General features: G+C 47.5%; 1 protein-coding gene across 2 annotated transcripts; it reads left to right on the forward strand.

Annotated features, from left to right (window-relative positions):
- Positions 1 to 295: 295 nt before the first annotated feature.
- Positions 296 to 11792, forward strand: LOC111531267 (cytochrome P450 4A11). Of its 2 annotated transcripts, none has more exons than XM_026455748.1 (12): positions 296 to 545; positions 3652 to 3793; positions 4445 to 4489; positions 4985 to 5112; positions 6126 to 6250; positions 6618 to 6772; positions 7210 to 7316; positions 7484 to 7674; positions 7774 to 7907; positions 8798 to 8862; positions 9009 to 9085; positions 11540 to 11792. In XM_026455748.1, the coding sequence occupies exons 1-12, from the start codon at positions 351 to 353 to the stop codon at positions 11733 to 11735; spliced, it is 1560 nt and encodes a 519-aa protein (XP_026311533.1). In that variant the 5' UTR covers positions 296 to 350; the 3' UTR covers positions 11736 to 11792. The 2 variants fall into 2 exon arrangements, with proteins under 2 accessions (XP_026311533.1, XP_026311534.1); XM_026455749.1 differs by having other exon boundaries at positions 351 to 545; positions 6714 to 6772; positions 11540 to 11735.
- Positions 11793 to 19274: the final 7482 nt, after the last annotated feature.

A 19274-nucleotide genomic window follows, 5' to 3' on the forward strand; every position in this document is an offset into this window, starting at 1 on the left:
AATGTAGTAAAGCAGAATGTAAATTCCTTGAGGTCAGCATTCAAGTCTGTTTTCCTCACAACAGTGCCCACACACCAAGCATACTGCCTGGCACACAGTAAATGCTCATTAAATATTTGTGAGGTACATGGACAGGGGAATGTGGTAGACAGCTGATGAAGCTTTTCTCCCACTGTTCCTAGTTGGATCATCCATAGTCAATCGATTCTGAACTCTGAGGTCCAAGTTCTGCCATCCCCCTTCACTCTCCCCACAAGTGGGCGGGACAATCCTCTCAGGACTTCAGCACAGGTGGACAGGGGTGGACAGGGAAAGGTAGGGGCACTCAGAGATCCAGCAGGTGCTGCATCATGAGTGTCTCTGTGCTGAGCCCCAGCAGACTCCTGGGTGGTGTCTCCGGGATCCTCCAAGTGGCCTCCCTGCTCATTCTGCTTCTGCTGCTGATCAAGGCCGCTCAGCTCTACCTGCACAGGCAGTGGCTGCTCAAAGCCCTCCAGCAGTTCCCGTGCCCTCCCTCCCACTGGTTCTTCGGGCACTTCCAGAAGGTAGGGAGGAACTCAATGGGGGAGTGGGAGGGCAAAGAGGTGTGGGACTCTGAGACCCTGGTCACAAAATCCATAGAGAAAAGCCTTGTTTTGTAACAAATATGAGGCCTCAAAGGAACACCCAGCCTACCTCTCTGGTGTCAGCTTGTCCCAGTCATGAGGAGCTCACTCCTCCCATGAAGCCCATCCTGCTGGTCCTCAGCTCTATCACCCATGCCCTCCTTCTGCAGATATCAAGTGTGTCTTGGCAGTCCTGCACGTGGAGGGCAATTCCTGATTGTCTCCAGGCTGATTACCCCATAAGCCTTGGCTTTTCTCAAAGAACAAGGCTTCTAGATGCTCCCTGCCCAGTCACTCAATGCCATCCTCTCTGCCTGGCCCTGCGTTTGCCTGGGAGCACAGACACCCCTCTGAGGAATCCGTGGCATGAGGAGTTCATGGTCTGTGAAGAATACAGGCAGGAATTTGAGAAGGTGCCAGACTGCAGGAAAAGAGCTCACTCTGCTGGGGTAGATATCCGAGGCAGAAACCTGCTGGTGTAGGGAACCAACTGGCTAAGTAAGTTTCCCCAAGACTCACAGAATTTCCACAACAGGTGATTTAGGACCTGAAAACCTGACAATTGTGGGTACCCATGATGGGGGCAGCCTGCACAATGTTCTCCAGGTGAGGAGACTAGTGTCTGAGTTACACGTTGAACAGTGTGTGTTGACCTCCTGGCTCTCCTCCCACACACCGGACTGTGAGCTCCCTGGATGTGAGCATGTCATCCCCTCCCTGTGCCCCAGCAATCAGCAAAATCCTGGCACACCTTGATGGTCAGCTCAGGTGTGTAGAGCAAGCTTGTCCAACCCATGCCCCATGGGGCTGCGTGTAGCTCAGGATGGCTTTGAAGGTGGCCCAATATTATAAATGAAGTTTATAAATTCATAAACTTTCTTAAAACATTATGAGATTATTTTGTAATTTTTTTGAGTTCATCAGCTATCATTAGTGTTAGTGTACTTTATGTTTGGCCAAAGACAATTCCTTTTCTTCCAATGTGGCCTAGGAAAGCCAAAAGATTGGACATGCCAGGCGTAGAGGAACAGAGGAAAAAGAGAAAGGAGCAGCAAGAGGGCTGAGGAGGGACACAGCCCATCTCCTGTGCACTACTATCCCTGCACGCGGAGGGGGTGGGTAGGAACTGAGCAAGGTAAGGGGCTGCATGGAGAGGGACTCACCAAGGTGCTATGAATTGAACACACTTAAGTGGAGACAGGGGTTGCATGGAGCTGAGGCCTGTTGTTTCTCAGCAAAGGAGGCAATGTAGTTCTCAGCAGAGCAGAACCAATGTAGGGGCCTGACAGTGTTCAAGCCCTATATGGACTGGTCCCAATACCACTCTGCCTTCTTTCCCATTCTCCTCCTTTACCATATGTTACTCACTACCTCACTACCTGCCTATGCGTTTCAACCTCTAGGCCTCTGATCACACTGTGCTTGCTACCTGGAATTATCTTCTCACTCATATCTATCTGTTAAGGCCCAGCACCAAGCTACCTCCTTCAAGAAGGCCTCCTGGGCCTCCCAGTAGTGAAGGGCCAACTCTTTTTTCTCTGGGCTGTCCTTCTCAAGAGGCCAGAGCAGTGTTAACTTGACTCAGTTATTTTTCTGCAGTGTCATTAGTGTGGGCTTCTTCTGGGAGAAACCATCTCAGATTTATCTTTGTAACCCAATAGTCCCTCAATAGATGATGACTCAATGAGTGAGGAAGAGCTTTCTAATGTTCAGTTCTGAGTTAGGTCCCTCTTCCAAGCTTCCCCAGATGCTTGTCCTTCCTTCCATCTCATATCCATTATCCCCTACTGCACAGCCTCTAATCTTCCTTACCCCCCAACTAGACTGAAAATTCCACACAGATAAGGACCACAGCTGTGTCCTAACGCAGTGCCTGAACCACACTGGGCACATAGTTTGTGCGCAGTAAGCATGTGCTGAATGAAGGAGCCTATCCCACAGTAGGGCAAGCTGCCTCAGAGCTGGAGAGTATGATTGCCAGAAGGAGGTGGGTAGACATTAGATATTTATGTGGTAGACAGTTGCTTTGAGTTACTAGAAGCAGTTGAAATAAAGAAGAGTTTGCTACATGGAACATCACTAGGACCCAATGTCTATGAGGGTTCCAGATGAAATTAAAGCAAAGCTGAGTCTTGAAAGCTGAGGAGAGGTGGCTGCTCTGTGGCAGAGGGAAAGGGCATTCAAGGTAGAGAAAAGAGCAAGTGCCAGGGCCCAGAAGAGTGAGCAGGTGTGTGAATCAGCAGCAGTGGTGGCATTGGCATTGGAGCTGAAACAAACGGGGGATGGTGGAATTGCCAGCAGGGCTGGAGGCAAGAAAAGAGAAGTTGAAGCCAGAAAGCCAAGGGCTTTGTGATCACATCGAAGAGTTTAGAAAGATGACTGCAGGCAGCAGGGAGCTCATAATTCATTGATATGTGAAAATGCAAATAAGAAACCCAAATTTCAAAATTATAGTCCAACACCAGTACCATATGCATACACCCAGACTCTGTCCCATAAATCTGTACATTTTCAACATGTAGAATACTATTATGCACACAATTTTATAGTTAATCTTTTTTTGCTTAGCCATACACATCCCAAATGGTATTTTATCTTAACAAATATTTACCATATATGCTGGGATAATATTGAAAATATAACAAGTATGATTATATAAAATTATTGTGTAATTTAAAATGTTTACATTAATTCATTTTATTCTCTAAATATACTAAATCATTTTACAAATCTACTTATCAAGTAATATGAGTTATGCACATTGCCCATGGAAATTGTTGTATTTAGGACTCCAGAGATTTTACACAACATGAAGACAAAGGCTGACTTAAATTTCTGGTGGCAGTATTGAGTGAGGGCTCATAGCACTTGGCCTAATGTCAAGTCCTGGGGAGAGAACAAGAATCTGGATTACAGCTCAAGTCATCAGAAACTGATCTAAATCCATAACCTCCGCTACATGGCTCCTGTGGTTGTCCTGCCCTTCACTCCTGCTGCAAAGACTAGAAGTAAATGAAAGCGTTCATCTGTCTACCCTCATTGACAGTTCCAACAGGACCAGGAGTTACAACGGATTCGGAAATGGGTGGAGACATTCCCAAGTGCCTGTCCTCTTTGGCTATGGGGAGGCAAAGTTCGTGTCCTGCTCTATGACCCTGACTATATGAAGGTGATTCTGGGGAGATCAGGTGAGATAGAACTCCCATTCCAACTGCAATGTCTCTTCCCTCTTGACACATGCCCCTGGGTCTGTAAAATTCCAGAAGAGAGTGGCTGTTCAAACATCAATATTTGAAACCTCTCCCATGCATCCACCAAGCCCACCATGCCCAGGCTGTAGTCAAAAATATTTACTGAATACTGAATGTTTAAAACAATATGTGGGGCTGAATTTTCTATTCTTTATTCTATTTCTCTATTAAGAAAATTGAGGTTCTCTGAAATGTAAATTGCCCCAGATCTGTAAAACAAATTTCATACTCACATTGACTTGGGTTTTGAAGCTCTAATTGTTGCCTGTCCTGGTATGCAGGTGACTAGGAAAACATCAATGTAGAAAATCCCATGGCTCTGTATTATTCATTGTCATAGAAGACCTAGCCTATGTGTCTCACCAGTTCACCTTCCTAGCCCTCTGCGTGTTTTCCTGAGGGAACACTGAGTCTGTCTTCCTGAGCTCACACTGACCTTCAGGACAGAAATAGAAGCGGATGGGAGTCAAATAGGAGGTGACATGGGTCAAACTGCCAACTGACAGACACCAAGAACTGATGGCTGCCTCTGAGACTGCCTGGCTTAGTAGCTCCTAGTTTCCTATAAAGCTCTTTCTTACATTTCAGACCCGAAATCCCATGGTTCCTACAGATTCCTGGCTCCATGGATTGGTATGTGTGCAAACTAGGGCTGTAGCCCACTCCCTAGTTAGGTTTGAGTTATTTCTTTGGCTCACAGAAAACAACAGATTAGGGGCCACCACTATCATGACCCCATCCCCAAATCAAGCCTCATTTCCTTCTTCTAACAAGACCCTCACCTCTTCCTAATGCTGGTGCAAACCTTCCTGAGGCTCAGCTTCTTCCATTTCATGTCTCAGTTCTCTCCAGACATCCTTGGCCTCACATTTATTTTACATCTGCCCACAACCCTTTTCAACCTTTATCTCACAGCTCACATCATAATCACATGGATATAGCAGTTCAATCAGAAAATTCGCATGCCTGAAACATACCTCCTTTTCCTGCATTTGCCCATGATGTGGCTTCTTCTGGATAGTTCTCTCCCCGAGAAGTCAACTTTCTCCCTCCCAAATTGTCACCAGTCATCCCTAGGTCCCTGCAGCCCCTGACACACACACATACACACATTCATGTCTACCTTAGGGTACGGCTTGCTCCTGTTGAATGGGCAGACATGGTTCCAGCACCGACGGATGCTGACCCCAGCCTTCCACTATGACATCCTGAAGCCCTACGTGGCGCTCATGGCAGACTCTGTACGAGTGATGCTGGTGAGTCCATGTCTCTGTCCTCTCCTCACACCCACTCACAGCACACACTCTCATGAACTTCATTCCTAACCCTATATCCCACAGGTGGCCATAGACATAGACACATGGAACAACACTCTCATGTCATTGCTGTGAGAGTAGAGGGTTCCCCAGAGTTGTATAAAGTAGGAGAACACCCAGGCATCAGGTCAGATCCACACTTTGTTCCCCACCATAGGAATAGAGATTCATGGTGAACACAAGGCCCTTCTCCTCCTACTTTGAAACCTTCAGCACAAGGGACTGGAGGAGTATGCAATCTTGTTGGACAGCAGGACTTCCTATGCTGGCTGGCCTGGGCAATGGCAGCCTCAGTGGCAGCATGGACAGGCCAAGATGTCACCCACCCAGGCTCTGGCCTGGGGCCCCAGGTTTCTGCATGGATTTAAGCCACCCTTGGAAGGAAATGAACTCCAGGTCTATGTTCTCAGAGTAATATCTGCCATAGCATCATCTCCGATCAGGACTCTGATTTCTCACCCAACTGGGCCCAGCAAATTTTGATGAATGGAAAAGAATTGAAGTCCCTGTTTTCTCTACAACGGAGTGCCCATACTAGCCCCTTAAGCTATCTTTGGCACTGAAACTTTCCTACTAGTCCCTCAGAACTAGCTCAGCTCTCAGAACACTGAAGAGTCCCCCATTATTTATCCCAGAACAACAATAACAACAAAATTTTCACAACCATATGTCCTAACTGAATCTCAAAATTCAATACTTAATCCATGCTATTGCGAGAGGATCTGTTTAATGTTGTATTAAAAGTGCATGAGAATTAGGGGTCAGTTTACCAACACTGGCTTCACAGTCCCAGTTTCTACAATGCATCTGCTCTGTAAAGGGAGGAATCCCAACCAAGATATCTGCAAGCTACAGGAAAAAAACAAGATATCTGCAGGTACAGGAAAAAGCCAGGCCTTATTAGCAAAGCACTTCTTGGAGATTAAGAAGGTTCATGTCCCCTCCCACCACAGGACAAATGGGAAAAGCTCCTTGACCAGGATTCCCCTCTGGAGGTCTTTCAGCACGTCTCGTTGATGACCCTGGACACCATCATGAAGTGTGCCTTCAGCCACCAGGGCAGCATCCAGGTGGACAGGTCAGTGATAACCCTCCAGTTGCAGGGCCCTTGTTCTTATCAAGTGGAGTGCACATACTTGAGGGCCAGGTGGGGGAGCGTGAAGGCTCACCTCCACACAAAGGAAGAGTCAGTCTCTGACCAAACTCTAATTCCGGTCCAGACCAAACAAAGTCTCAGGAACAGATGCCTAATTCCTAGCACAGGTGGACCCTCGTTGTTCATACCATCTGATAAAGGTCAAAGGATAATAGGGCTGTAAGATAGAAGAAACATTGCCTCAGGCTGCTTGTCCCCATTATCTGAGGCTGCCTCCTTTCAGACCCCATTCTACTTCCGGGTAATGGGCCCACCCCTACTACGGTCTCTTCTTCATACTCTCCCTCAGGAATTCTCAGTCCTACATCCAGGCCATTAATGACCTGAACAACTTGGTTTTTTCCCGTGGGAGGAATGTGTTTCACCAAAATGACACCATCTATAGCCTGACCTCTACTGGCCGCTGGACACACCGCACCTGCCAGCTCGCCCATCAGCACACAGGTTGTCTCTTCCTCTTGTCTCCCAGCCCTTCCCAGGCACAGTGGAAGAACCTGCCCTGACTCCTCAGGCAGAGAAGGCCCCTAGGAACCCTGCAGAAGCCAGATCACACTCAGTCTGGGGAATTCTCTTGCTCAGGGGCTGGGAGCCGAGATGTGAGGGGCCAAATTCTGTGCCTTGGTTTATCAATGTCCCCACATGGAGGTAACTGAATGAGACCCTGTTCAAACAGCATTAAAACGGGGCCTCCATGAACTGTGCTACTGGAAGAAGGGGTGCCCTGCCTCACACAGTACTAGAACTTCCACCCCGACCCTGCACCCACACTCACATTCATGCTGAGATCTAACAGACACCCACATGGGGGCACTTGGGCAGCTAGGTTTCCTGGGGGCTGCTGATGGTCTCAGCTCTGCCTGGTAACCATTGTTCTGGTACAGACCAAGTGATCCAACTGAGGAAGGCTCAACTACAGAAGGAAGGGGAGCTGGAGAAGGTCAAGAGGAAGAAGCACTTGGATTTCCTGGACATCCTCCTCGTGGCCAAAGTGAGTATGTGTAGGAGAGGCCTGAGTCTTTGCCCAGAAGTACAGAGCATGAGTCTTTGCCCAGAAGTACAGAGCATGAGTCTTTGCCCAGAAGTACAGAACATGAGTCTTTGCCCAGAAGTACAGAGCAAGAGACCAGCCCTGCACTTTCACCATGGTCTTCCCAGATGGAGAATGGGAGCATCTTGTCAGACAAGGACCTCCGTGCTGAGGTGGACACGTTCATGTTCGAGGGCCACGACACCACAGCCAGTGGGATCTCCTGGATCCTGTATGCTCTGGCCACACACCCCAAGCATCAGGAGAGGTGCCGGGAAGAGATCCGTGGCCTCCTGGGTGATGGAGCCTCCATCACCTGGTGCGTGAGGGCTCAAAAGATGGGGTTCCCTGCCTTCTCTATAGGGGAAGCCCCTGGTCTGCCTAGGCCTTGCTGATGTTCAGGATGTGCTTGTTTCAGGAACCACCTGGACCAGATGCCCTACACCACCATGTGCATTAAGGAGGCACTGAGACTCTACCCACCGGTGCCAAGCATTGGCAGAGAGCTCAGCACTCCCGTCACCTTCCCTGATGGGCGCTCCTTGCCCAAAGGTATGAACTTCCCCCACCCTCTCACCTAAACTCTCCACAGGGACATGTGGAGGGTCAGAAATCCAAGTGTGCTTCAGAGTTCTGCACATCTCTGGGTCTCCCTTTTGTTTTAAAAAAATCAAAAACATATTTTGTATTTAGGATTAAGAATTTAAAATGTCTGGCCAACAGCTTGAACCCACCAAAAGCTCAAGAAATAAGTGTTAATCTCTGAATGTGGCCTTGGGTCAGTAACTCTAAAATTCTACTCCTTGAGATGTGCAGGGCTGGAAAGAGAATCAGACAAGGGCAGAAAAGGATGTGTTTCTCTCCTCATGGGGTCAGCGCAAAAGAGGCTGATCAGGAATCTCATTTCCCGGGTCAGCTGTTGTCCAGTCTCTGAGGACCCCTCAGGTTGATGGCAGAGAGCAGCTGATGACCAGATCTGGGGCCACCAAGCCGCAACCCCCCCGGTTCTGGTCCCAGTCCTGCCATAACCTAGTCGTGTGAACACAGACAAGACAATAAGTCTCTCTGAGACTCAGGTATCTCCCCTGAAAACTGAGAGCAAAAGAATGTCTTCCTTGGAGCGTTGTTGTATTGAGCGAGTTCATGTATATTCTCCAACGGACCTTGAAGGATATTTGATGAATGTGAAATGTCACTGGACTTACTCTAAAGAGTAATGCTCTGATCCTTTCTTGCTTCTCGTTCCTGCATAAATGGTTCATCGTCTGAACTCACATGCTTTTCAAGCCTAACCCACCTGCATAATGGCAGAATCATCCCAGTCAAAGTGACAATTTGTGGAAAGTAGGCCTTTTGGGCCTTCTTTTGCCCCTGCTGGCTGAAGTACCAGGACACCCTGGGCGAATGATCGGTCTTCTCTCTGTTTCCAACCTGCACCACAGGTATCATGGTCATGCTCTCCATTTATGGCCTTCACCACAACCCAAAAGTGTGGCCCAACCCAGAGGTATGTGGTCCTTGAGAGGAGGAAGTGGGGTGATCTCTCAAGACCAATACCTTTTCCTGCTTCCACCTCTGGGAGTCCTGTCCCCTCTTGAGTGGCAAGTAGGGGCTGGATCCTTACCTATCCTGGCTCTGGTGCTCGCTCTGCAGGTGTTTGACCCTTCCCGTTTTGCACCGGGTTCTGCTCAACACAGCCACGCTTTCCTGCCCTTCTCAGGAGGATCAAGGTGAGACGTCCTATGTGGTTATTGGGAGAGAGAAATAAGGGAAGTCTCTGGTCAACCCTCTGATCTTTGTGAACCAGATGTTCATATGTGGCATCTTCAGATGTGCCCTTAAATGTTGGTACTTGTGGGAAAGTCAGGCACCTGGTGTGGGTGTCTCTGTGTACAAAAGGAAGGTGGCATTCCAGAGTACCCCGTGGAGACTTTGTTCCCTCTGCTTCTTCAAATGGGCAGCCTGAATTCACTGTCAGTGCATGTTCCAAACTTCAGTATATTCACGTATTTTCCTACTTTAGGGATATGAATTATGAGAATTAGATATTCTCCAGGAAATTCAACTTCAGCTGTTTGCTTTTCTCAGTTATCATGAATAGTAAACAGTAGATTTCTCTCTCCCCACACATCCTCAATGCTGCACACAACCTTCCCTATTTAATTCACCAGTCTGCCATAGAGATGAATCATTGAAATTTTTGCGTCTGTTTATCATACAGATGACCTGCAAGTCCTACCTTTCAAACCACATAAGGGAGAGGTTAAGGTAGCCCTTTGAAGAAAGTTTTACAACAGTGTGTGTCATATCATACATTTTTCTGTCTTGCCCAATGAAATTTTTACTGCATTATATAGTGTTCACATATTTATATCTATTTCCCCATTTGGCAAATCTGTACATGCTTTGGGATCTTTATGCCATAGTCCTGTAATCCACTTAGCACAATATTGGCCAAAAACATAAAAATGTGGAGAGTACACTGTCTTGGAGAGAAAAGCGCAATAATTATTATATAACGCACAACATTTCAAGGCTCCTGGTATGTGAAATATAAAACACACTTGAAATAGCTGGTGAGCTGGAGAGGAAAACTCCAGAATGGCTGTGGTGGAAATCATCGTGGCATCAGGAATTGTCCTGTGACATACAAACAGGCAACAACAATACAAATTCTTAGTAGAAACAAAGTTTGTTCAAAGAAATAATTATGTGACTTCTTCAAATGGTGAGTTCACTTACACAGAACAGGCTTTAAGAAAAAGCTTCCTCCCGAAACTCCTTCTCCAGCACTGGTCTGTCTATCTCAGCATGAGAAAGTCTTCCTAAACATTGCCTGCAGATCATGTCGCTGCCACTAGAAAACCGGAGAGCATTCCTAAGCTCCATTTCTAACTCAGAACTGTATTTACTCTCAGTGTATTTCCTTCTATTTTATTCATTTTAAAACTTAAATAGCATCATTCAAATATAAAAGTATTTCTTAAGCCTACCTCTGTGGGTCAAGTCCTGTGCAGCGTGATAAGAAAACAGAGATAAAAGGTACAAAAATGTGTTGTACAGAAATATATCCTGTGCTCCAGACACACATCATTCCGTCATCCATCCTTTCACTCATTCACTCACTGAGTGGCTTGTCGAGTGTCCCTGTCCCTGGCGCTGTCTGAGGCACTGGACTGTGAGCGTTCATGGATAAATCACGAATGCTCCCTGGGGGGCTGGGAGGGAGAGACACAGCTGGCAGGGAGTGAGAGGCAGCTGGGCTCTGACTTTAGCCTTGAGGATGTGGCAGGCAGAGGTGGAGGGAGGACATTCTCAGCCATCTCCGCATGAACAGGGCTAGGACGTGGGCTGGACAGGTAAAATGTGGGTGAGGCGACAGCCCACAGAGGGCTTGTCTGCCAACTGAGGCATTGGGATGCTGTCCCCACTGTGATGCAGAGCGCGGGAGGGTCTGAGCTGGGCTGTGGCTTCAGTGTGCAGAGAGGGGAAGCAGAAATCCAGAAAGTCCAGGTGAGAAGACTGAGGAAAGGCAAAGAAGGATGTTTCTGGGGTAGAATGAGAAGGCTACGGGGCTGGTGGATGGAGGAGTGAGGTTAGACAGGAACCTGGACCCTGGAGTGGGAGGCAGGTGGGGCAACAGCTGAGGGCCACCCACCCAGTTCCCCTCCAGGAAGACTCCTATTGCCCTTCTGACTCCCTTAATCCACCCATCGGGGGCCCCCTATGAGGATTCAGGTCCCTGTGTGTCCCACTACATGGGAAGCACCTGAGAGTGTGGCCCACCCTCACCCTGCAGGACCTGAACTGACCTCCACACTGAAGAACAAGAAATGTTTGTGGAGGAGTGAACAAACCATTGATTAACTCTTTATCTATTCATGTGATTAGACTCTGCCTTAGAGCCCTGGCCCTGTCTTGATAGAGGGTTTCAGGCCTGCTGAGAGCAGAGGTAGAAGGTGGGAGTTACGAGCTAGCCCAGGAAGTCGGCTCTGTCCAAGGTTTGGGATAGTGTGAAGCCAGGATGGGGTGGAAGTGTCCATGGGCTGTAAGTGTGCAGGGGCTGGACACATGAGGTTGGGCACTGAATGCCCAGCTCAGGGGTGGGGTCAGGGGCCAAAACCTGCTCAGATCAGAATGGAGCCTGAGGCCACTTCTCAATTCATTGTCTCTGCCTGGCCCAGGAACTGCATCGGGAAACAATTTGCCATGAACGAGCTGAAGGTGGCCACGGCCCTGACCCTGCTCCGCTTTGAGCTGCTGCCTGACCCCACCAGGATCCCCATCCCCATGGCACGACTTGTGTTGAAGTCCAAAAATGGAATCCACCTGCGTCTCAGGAGGCTCCCTAACCCTTGTGAGGACAAGGACCAGCTTTGAGGGCCTCCACCTGCCATCCTGTCCTCCTGACCCCCGCTCCTGTCTCCTGTCTGTCTGCCCATATCCTGCTTTCTATCTGCCCACCTTCCCTTCTTCCCACCTGCCTGCTGTCCTGCCTCCTGTCCCGCAGTCTGCCTGTCCTTCTCGCTCACCTTTCTCCAGGCTCCCTACCTGCTTATCTACCTGTCTCCTACCCACCTGTATCTCTTGTTGGGAGAAAAGCTGAGTGTTGGGAGAAACTGAGGCAGAGCTTGCATGTCTGACATAATGTAAGACAGTCTTGGAACATGTCCAGGGTCCAGTGTCTAAAACACCTTGTGGCCTTTGGAACACCACGTTGTGTGCTAAAGGGTGGAAGGCTACCCTGACGCATCATAATCTAAGCCCAGGGCAAAAAACCCCTCATGACTTGAATAGAATCCAGGGCTCGTGGCTCTGGAATGTGTCTGGACCTGCTGGCTCCTTGCTTCTTCTTCTCCCAGGATCGATTGTATCTTGAGTTGAAAGAACTTGCTCTCCATTATCTCAAGTAACAGAGCATATGCTAAACCATCACAGTTGTAAATCATTGACTCCCACATTCTCACCCCCTGTTTCTTTGTTTGATCACCAATAAATAGTCTGGGCTTCCAGCACTCTGGGCCTTCACAGCCTCCATACTTAGCATTGGCACCCTGGACCCACTTTATCTCTCAAACTGTCTTTTCTCTTTCCTTTGACTCTGCCGGACTTTGTCACCCCCACGACCTGGTATTGGGTCCAATCACCCCAACATCTCTGAATCTCCACTCACCTCCCAAACTCCTGCCTGCCCTCCAGACTGTCTGCCCATACACCTGTCTCCTTCTTCCTGCCTGCTTGTCTGTTTCTGTGTTAGTTTCCTATTGCTGCTGTAATAAACTATCACAATCTCAGTGATGGTAAATAATGGCTTTTTATTCTCTTACAGTTCTGGAGGTCAAAGTCAGATATGGGTTTCACTGGATGAAAACAAGTTCTGGAAAGGGCCAAACCCCCACCCCCAGAAGGTTTCAGGCAGAGCCCTGCCCCTTGGCTTTTCAGCTCCAGAGCTGCCTTTTTTGCATTCCTTGGTACTGTCCCCTCCTTCTTCTATAAAGCCAATGGCATCTTCAAATCTCTCTCTCTCTGACTGTCTTCACATCTCTTTCCCTCTTATAAGGACCCTGGTGGTTAGTTACATCAAGCTTATTAAGATAATCAAAGATAATGTCACCACCTCAAGACCCATTACTTACTCAAAAGTCCATTGTGACATATGCAGTCCCACAAGCACAGGTTTCATGAATTAGGATGTGGACAACATGGAGACCCATTGTTCATCCTAGCACAGCCCCTACTTGATTGTTATCTGATGTGTCCATCTAAACCTGTGCTGTATGCTACCCACCTATGTACATGATTGTCAGCCAGACAATCCCTCTATCTTCCCTCCTCTCTAGAATAAGGTTTGCAAGCTTGCATGCTTTGTCCAGCTTCACATGGAAGGCGATAGGGTTAGAAGAGGAGATACTAAGGCAGGGAGATAAATCCCTACTGAGGAGGGCAAATGGAGATGAGGTATGACCATTGGTGCCAGAACCCTAGCAGGACCTGATTTGACCCATCTCCCTGCACACAGCCTCCTACCATGTCTCCCCTGGTGCCCACACCCTGTCCAGCTCCTGAGGCTCCCATGGTAGCTGAGTTTAGACAAAGGATATTTCTCTAGGAGATCAGAGGGAGAAGCTCACACCCATAGGGAAAAGACTGCAGGCCTCCATTCCATTCCATGATTTAGATTCAAGATGAATCACAGCAAGGCTGAGCTAAGGGCCTATCTTGCTGTGTTTTGTGTTACTGTAACGGAATACCCAAGGCTGGGTAATTGATCTAGAAAAGAGGTTTTTTGGCTCATGATCTGGTAGCTGAAAAGTTTAAGTTTAGGCAGCTCAGTCAGATGAAGGCCTCATGCAGCTTCCCCTCATGGCAGAAAGCAAAAGGGGAGTGGCACATGCTGAGATTGCCTGGTGACAGAGGAAGCATGAGAGAGAGACTAAGGAAGCAAGACTCTGTTTTGATCCCAATGTCTTGGAAACTTGTCCATTCCAGATACAGCAAAAACTCAAGCCTGTGAGGTGGAAGGGGGCATTAATCTCTTCATAAAGGATCTGTCCCCATGATCTAAATATCTCCCACTAGGACCCACCTCCCAACACTACTGTGTTGGGGATGAAGGTTTCAGGAGGCATTTGGTTAGGAACACCCCACATCCCAGCCATAGTGAGGCTGCACTGAGCTGAGCAGGAAAGCCTCAAAGGCCTGGTCTGGCATGAAGGCCTTGTAAACTCAGCTCTCTCCACAGTCCCAGTAGGTTTAGAAAGAGACCCCAGCCTAGCAACGTCACCAGGCACCTGTGAACCTCCCTCACATATGGAACCTGCAGGCTTCTCAGGAAGCTCATGGAGTGGGCAGCTATCCAGTCAGGGGTGGGAGGAGCCCAGGCAGGCAAATGGATCTGGCTGGTGGAAGAGGCCGTCAGACCCCAAGTAGCTCCTTCCCAACAGCACGACTTCTTGGTCGTCTTCTGCCTCTCTGGCTGGCCACCGTGATGGGGCAGGGGCATCCTCAACCCTGTCCACAGTTGGTGACTGCCTGGGTGCTGGTACTGCTGACCCTGGGCCCTGTTCCAGCACCCACGCCCAATGTACTACCCCTGGGCTAGTGTCACTGATTGTCCCAGCCTCTCTCAGTGCAGACCGTGCTTCTCTTCCTAAATCTGAACCCAGATGTTCCTCCCACCTATTGCCCATTCCTAGCCCAGGACCTTGGATGCCACACAGAGAACTTCCTCTGCCTGAGGTCTGAAAGCTCATTATGTGATCCTGAAAGGGCTTCTCTTCTAGTTTGTGCCTGCAACTAGGACCTCCCTCCAAGTCCCCTGAGTTCCCAGGTCATTGGATTAATTCAGCCCTGCTCTGAGAACGGGCAGGAAAGGGGAGGGCTGGAAAGCCAGTGATCAGCCAGAAGTGGAGGGAGATGGAAAAACTGGGAGAGAGGAGTGACCCGGGAACATCATGGACAGTATGGCCGGCCAGTCCCCTGGCATCAGGAGATTTACAAGGGCTCATGTTGGCCGTGCTCAAGACAACAGGACAGTGGGCACTCACTCCCATTACTACGCCTAATACCTGGTTGAAAAGAGGAAGAGGAAGTGAATCATATAAGTGAAAGCCTTATTGCAAATGGAGAGGTGGAGACTTCAGAGTGATCAAAGAGTGCACAAGGACGGGGAATCTGAATATCTCTATGTAAAAGAATGATGTTGAACTTTTACATACACCATGTACAGAGTAAAAAAAAATGGATAGAAGGGTTGAAAGATAGCCCACAGAATGGCAGAATATATTCACAAATCAAATGAGAACGTATAAAGGACTCCAACACACAACAACCGAAGGGGGCCAGCCCCTCCACACCTGTGGGTGTTCCTCGTCAGGTGGGACAAGAGACTGAGAAAAGAAATAAGACACAGAGAAAAAGTACAGAGAAAGAACAGTGGGCCCAGGGGACCGGGGCTCAGCATACAGAGGACCCGCACCAGCACTGGTGTCTGAGTTGCCGCAGTATTTATTGATCACTATCTCTACCATCTCGGAGAGGGGGATGTGGCAGGACTATAGGGTAATGGTGGGGAGAGGGTCAGCAGGAAAACATGTGAGAAAAAAAGACTGTGTCATAAATAAGTTTAAGGAAAGGTGCTGTGCCTTTATGTGCACATACACAAACATCTTGGTGCAATAAAGAGCAGTGTTGCCACCAGCATGTCTCACCTCCAGCCCTAAGGTGGTTTTCTCCTATCTCAGTAAATAGAACATACAATCCGGTTTTACGCTGAGACATTCCATTCCCAGGGACAAGCAGGAGACAGATGCCTTCCTCTTATCTCAACTGCTAAGAGGCCTTCCTCTTTCACTAATCTTCCTCAGCACAGACCCTTTACGGGTGTTGGGCTGGGGGATGGTCATGTCTTTCCCTTCCCACAAGGCCATGTCTCAGGCTATCACATGGGGAGAAACCTTGGACAATACCTGGCTTTCCTGGGCAGAGGTCCCTGCAGCCTTCCGCAGTGTATTGTGTCCCTGGGTACTCGAGATTAGAGAATGGCGATGACTTTTACCAAGCGTACTGCCTTCAAACACCTTTTTAACAAAGCACGTCCTGCACAGCCCTAAATCCATTAAACCTTGAGTCAACACAGCATATGTCTCTGCAAGCACAGGGTTGGGCCTAGGGTTACAGATTAAGAGCATCTCAAGGCAGAAGAATTTCTCTTAGTACAGAACAAAATGGAGTTTCTTATGTCTACTTCTTTCTACATAGACACAGTAACAGTGTGATCTCTCTTTTCCCCACAACAACAAAATACTACAATCCCATTCAAAAATTCAGAGGACTTCAATAGAAACTTCTGCAAAGAAGATATGCAAGTGATCCATAAGCACACCTGGAAAGATGCTCAACTTCATTAGTCATTGGGGAAATGCAAATAAAAACCACAGTGAGATACCACTTCATATCCTTTAGAAAGGTAATAATTATTTTTAATGGAAAATGTGAATGCTGAACAGAATATGGAGAAATTGAAACTCTTATGAATTGCTGGTGAATGTAAATTGGCATAGCCAATTTGCAAAACCAATTTGTGATTCCTCAGAAAAATAAAATCACAATTTCCCTGGGACCCAGCAATTCTACTTTTGGATGTATACCCAATGGATTTGAAAGCAGGGATTTGAACAGATCCTTGTAAACCAATGTTCACAGCAACATTATTCACAGTAGTTATCAGGTTGAAGAGCCCAAGTGTCCATTAACAGATGAATGGGTTCACAAAATGTGGTATACAGACAATGGAATATTATTCAGTCGAAAAATGAATGAAGTTCTGATACACACTACAGCAGGAATGATAGTGATAACAGCATGCTAAGTAAAATTTGACAGACATCAAAGGAAAAATATCATATGATTCCACTCCTAAGTTGTAGATTAAGCAAATTCATAGATCAGACAAAGTAGTAGAGAATAATAAGGACTGGGAGATGGCAGAGTTATCATTTAATGATTACAGAGTTTCTTTAGAGTGATGAAAACCTTTTGGAAATAGGTAGTGATGATAGCTGTAAAACACTGTAGGATCTGCTGCCAAGATGGCCAAATAGGAACAGCTCTGGTCTGCAGATCCCAGCAAGACCAACACAGAAGGTGGGTGATTTCTGCATTTCCAATTGAAGTAGCCTGTTCATCTCTTTGGGACTGGTTAGGCAGTCAGTGCAGGCCACGGAGGGTAAGCAGAAGCAGGGTGGGGCATAGCCTCACCAGGGAATGCAAGGAGTGGGGGGCCTCCCTTTCCCAACCAAGGGAAGCCATGAGAGACTGTGCTATCTAGCCCAAATGCTACACTTTCCCCACGGTTTTGCAATCTGCAAACCAGGAGATTCCCTCATGTGCCTACACCACCTGGGCCCTGGGTTTCAGGCACAAAACTGTGCAGCTGTTCAGGCAGCCACTACACTAGCTGCAGAAGTTTTTTTTTTTTCATACCCTCCTGGTGCCTGGAACCCCAGCGAGACAGAACCTTTCACTTCCCTGGAAAGGGGCTGAAGCCAGGGAACCAAGTGGTCTCACTCAGTGGGTTCCATTCCCACAAGGCCCAGCAAGCTAAGAACCACTGGCTTGAAATTTTCACTGATAGCACAGCAGTCTGAAGTCAACCTGTGACGATTGAGCTTGGTGGAAGGAGGGGCATCTGCCATTACTGAGACTTGAGTAGGCAGTTTTCCCCTGACAGTGCTAAAAAGGCCTGAAAGTTCGGACTGGGAAAACTCAACAAAGTGAGGCAAAGTGGCTGTGGCCAGTCTGCCTCTCTGGAGTCCTTCTCACTGGGCAGGGCATCTCTGAAAGAAAGGCAGCAACCCCAGCCAGGGGCTTATAGATAAAATTCCCGTCTCACTGTGGGTATAGCTTCAGCGGACTTAAACATTCCTGCCTGCCGGCTCTGAAGACAGCAGTGGATCCTGACAAGGAGGGTTCTACCAACACAGTGCTTGAGCTCTGCTAAGGGACAGACTGCCTCCTCAGGTGGGTCCCTGATCCCCATGCCTCCTGACTGCCAGAGACCTCCCAACAGGGGTTGACTGACACCTCATACAGGAGAGCTCCGATTGGCCCTCATCAAAAGCGCCTTTAATGTTCCTATTTCTACTAACATTCTGTTATGGTGGTATAATTATTCTATAAACCAGTATAAGCTTTTTCATCCATGCTTCTCACTTCCCTCTGAGCCCTTATGAGAAGCATTTTAATGTCCATGTATCTACTAATACTGTGTTTAAGGCAGTCTATGCTTTTCCTATCATGCACTTCAAAATCTTCCAATCTCTACGTGTTCTTCAATTCCAAAGCCAATTCTACATTTGTGAGTATTTAGAACAGCACATCTCACCTCTACTACCAAAATCCTAGGGCTTCTGTAACAAATTAACACAAATGTGGTGATTTAAAATGATAGAGCCAGTTGCAATGGCATGAGCCTGTAGTCCCAGCTACTCTAACAGCGGAAATGGAAGGATTGTTTGAGCCCAGAACTTTGAGACTAGCCTCAGCAACTTAAAGAAGACCCTGTCTTAAAAAAAAAAAAAAAAAGTGAAGAGAAAGAAAGAAAGAAAGAAAGAAAGAAAGAAAGAAAGAGAAAGAGAGAGAAAGAAAGAAAGAGAGAGAGAGAGAAAGAAAGAAAGAAAGAAAGAAAGAAAGAAAGAAAGAAAGAAAGAAGAAAAAAACAGCAGAAATTTATTCTGTCACTGTTCTGGAGACCTGAAGTCCAAAACACTAGCCTGGCTTAAATCAAAGTGTCAGTGGGGCTGTGTTCCCTGCAGAGCTCTAGAGGAGAATCCATTCCCTACCTCCCGCAGCTGCTGCTGGCTGCCAGCATTCCATGGGTTATGGCTGCATCCCTCCAATCTTCAAGACCAGCATCTTCAAATCTCTCTCTACTCCATCTTTGCATGGCCTTCCCTGTGTGTGTCATTCTCCTTCTACATTTAGTGCTCACCTTGATAATCCAGTATAATCTCCCCATATTGATTCTTAACATCATCACCTCTGCTAAGACTCTTCCAAAAAAAGATATCATTTACAGTTCTATAGATTAGAATCTATGGCTTTCAAGGTCATTATCCAGCATATTAAAGTCTTCCTACTGATCCTTGAAGATGGCCCTCCCCTACCAAAATGTGTTTGCCTCATCCCGACATTCCAAAAGCCTCAACCCATTACAGCATCAGCTCAAGTGTAAAATCTTGTCCAACTACCATTAGCTTAAAACTAGCTTAAAATTCATTTTTATGTTTGTAGTGGAATAGTTCATGAGATAATGAAGATTGAAATGTGACATACATAGGGCTAAGATTAGTGGTAGTAAAGTCTTTGATAGGAAATGAATGCATTGGCCATAATGAAATACTGGATATGAAGCTCATA

The sequence above is a fragment of the Piliocolobus tephrosceles genome, chromosome 1, assembly GCF_002776525.5.
Source record: "Piliocolobus tephrosceles isolate RC106 chromosome 1, ASM277652v3, whole genome shotgun sequence".
In the NCBI taxonomy this organism is placed as follows: domain Eukaryota; kingdom Metazoa; phylum Chordata; class Mammalia; order Primates; family Cercopithecidae; genus Piliocolobus; species Piliocolobus tephrosceles.

Bases quoted from the DNA above. Each gene is read 5' to 3' on its own strand.
- LOC111531267 (XM_026455748.1), top strand. From the start codon at position 351: ATGAGTGTCTCTGTGCTGAGCCCCAGCAGACTCCTGGGTGGTGTCTCC. The intron at 4,490-4,984 runs GTATGTGTGCAA...TGTCTACCTTAG, and splicing joins ATTCCTGGCTCCATGGATTG to GGTACGGCTTGCTCCTGTTG. The intron at 9,086-11,539 runs GTGAGACGTCCT...TGCCTGGCCCAG, and splicing joins CCCTTCTCAGGAGGATCAAG to GAACTGCATCGGGAAACAAT.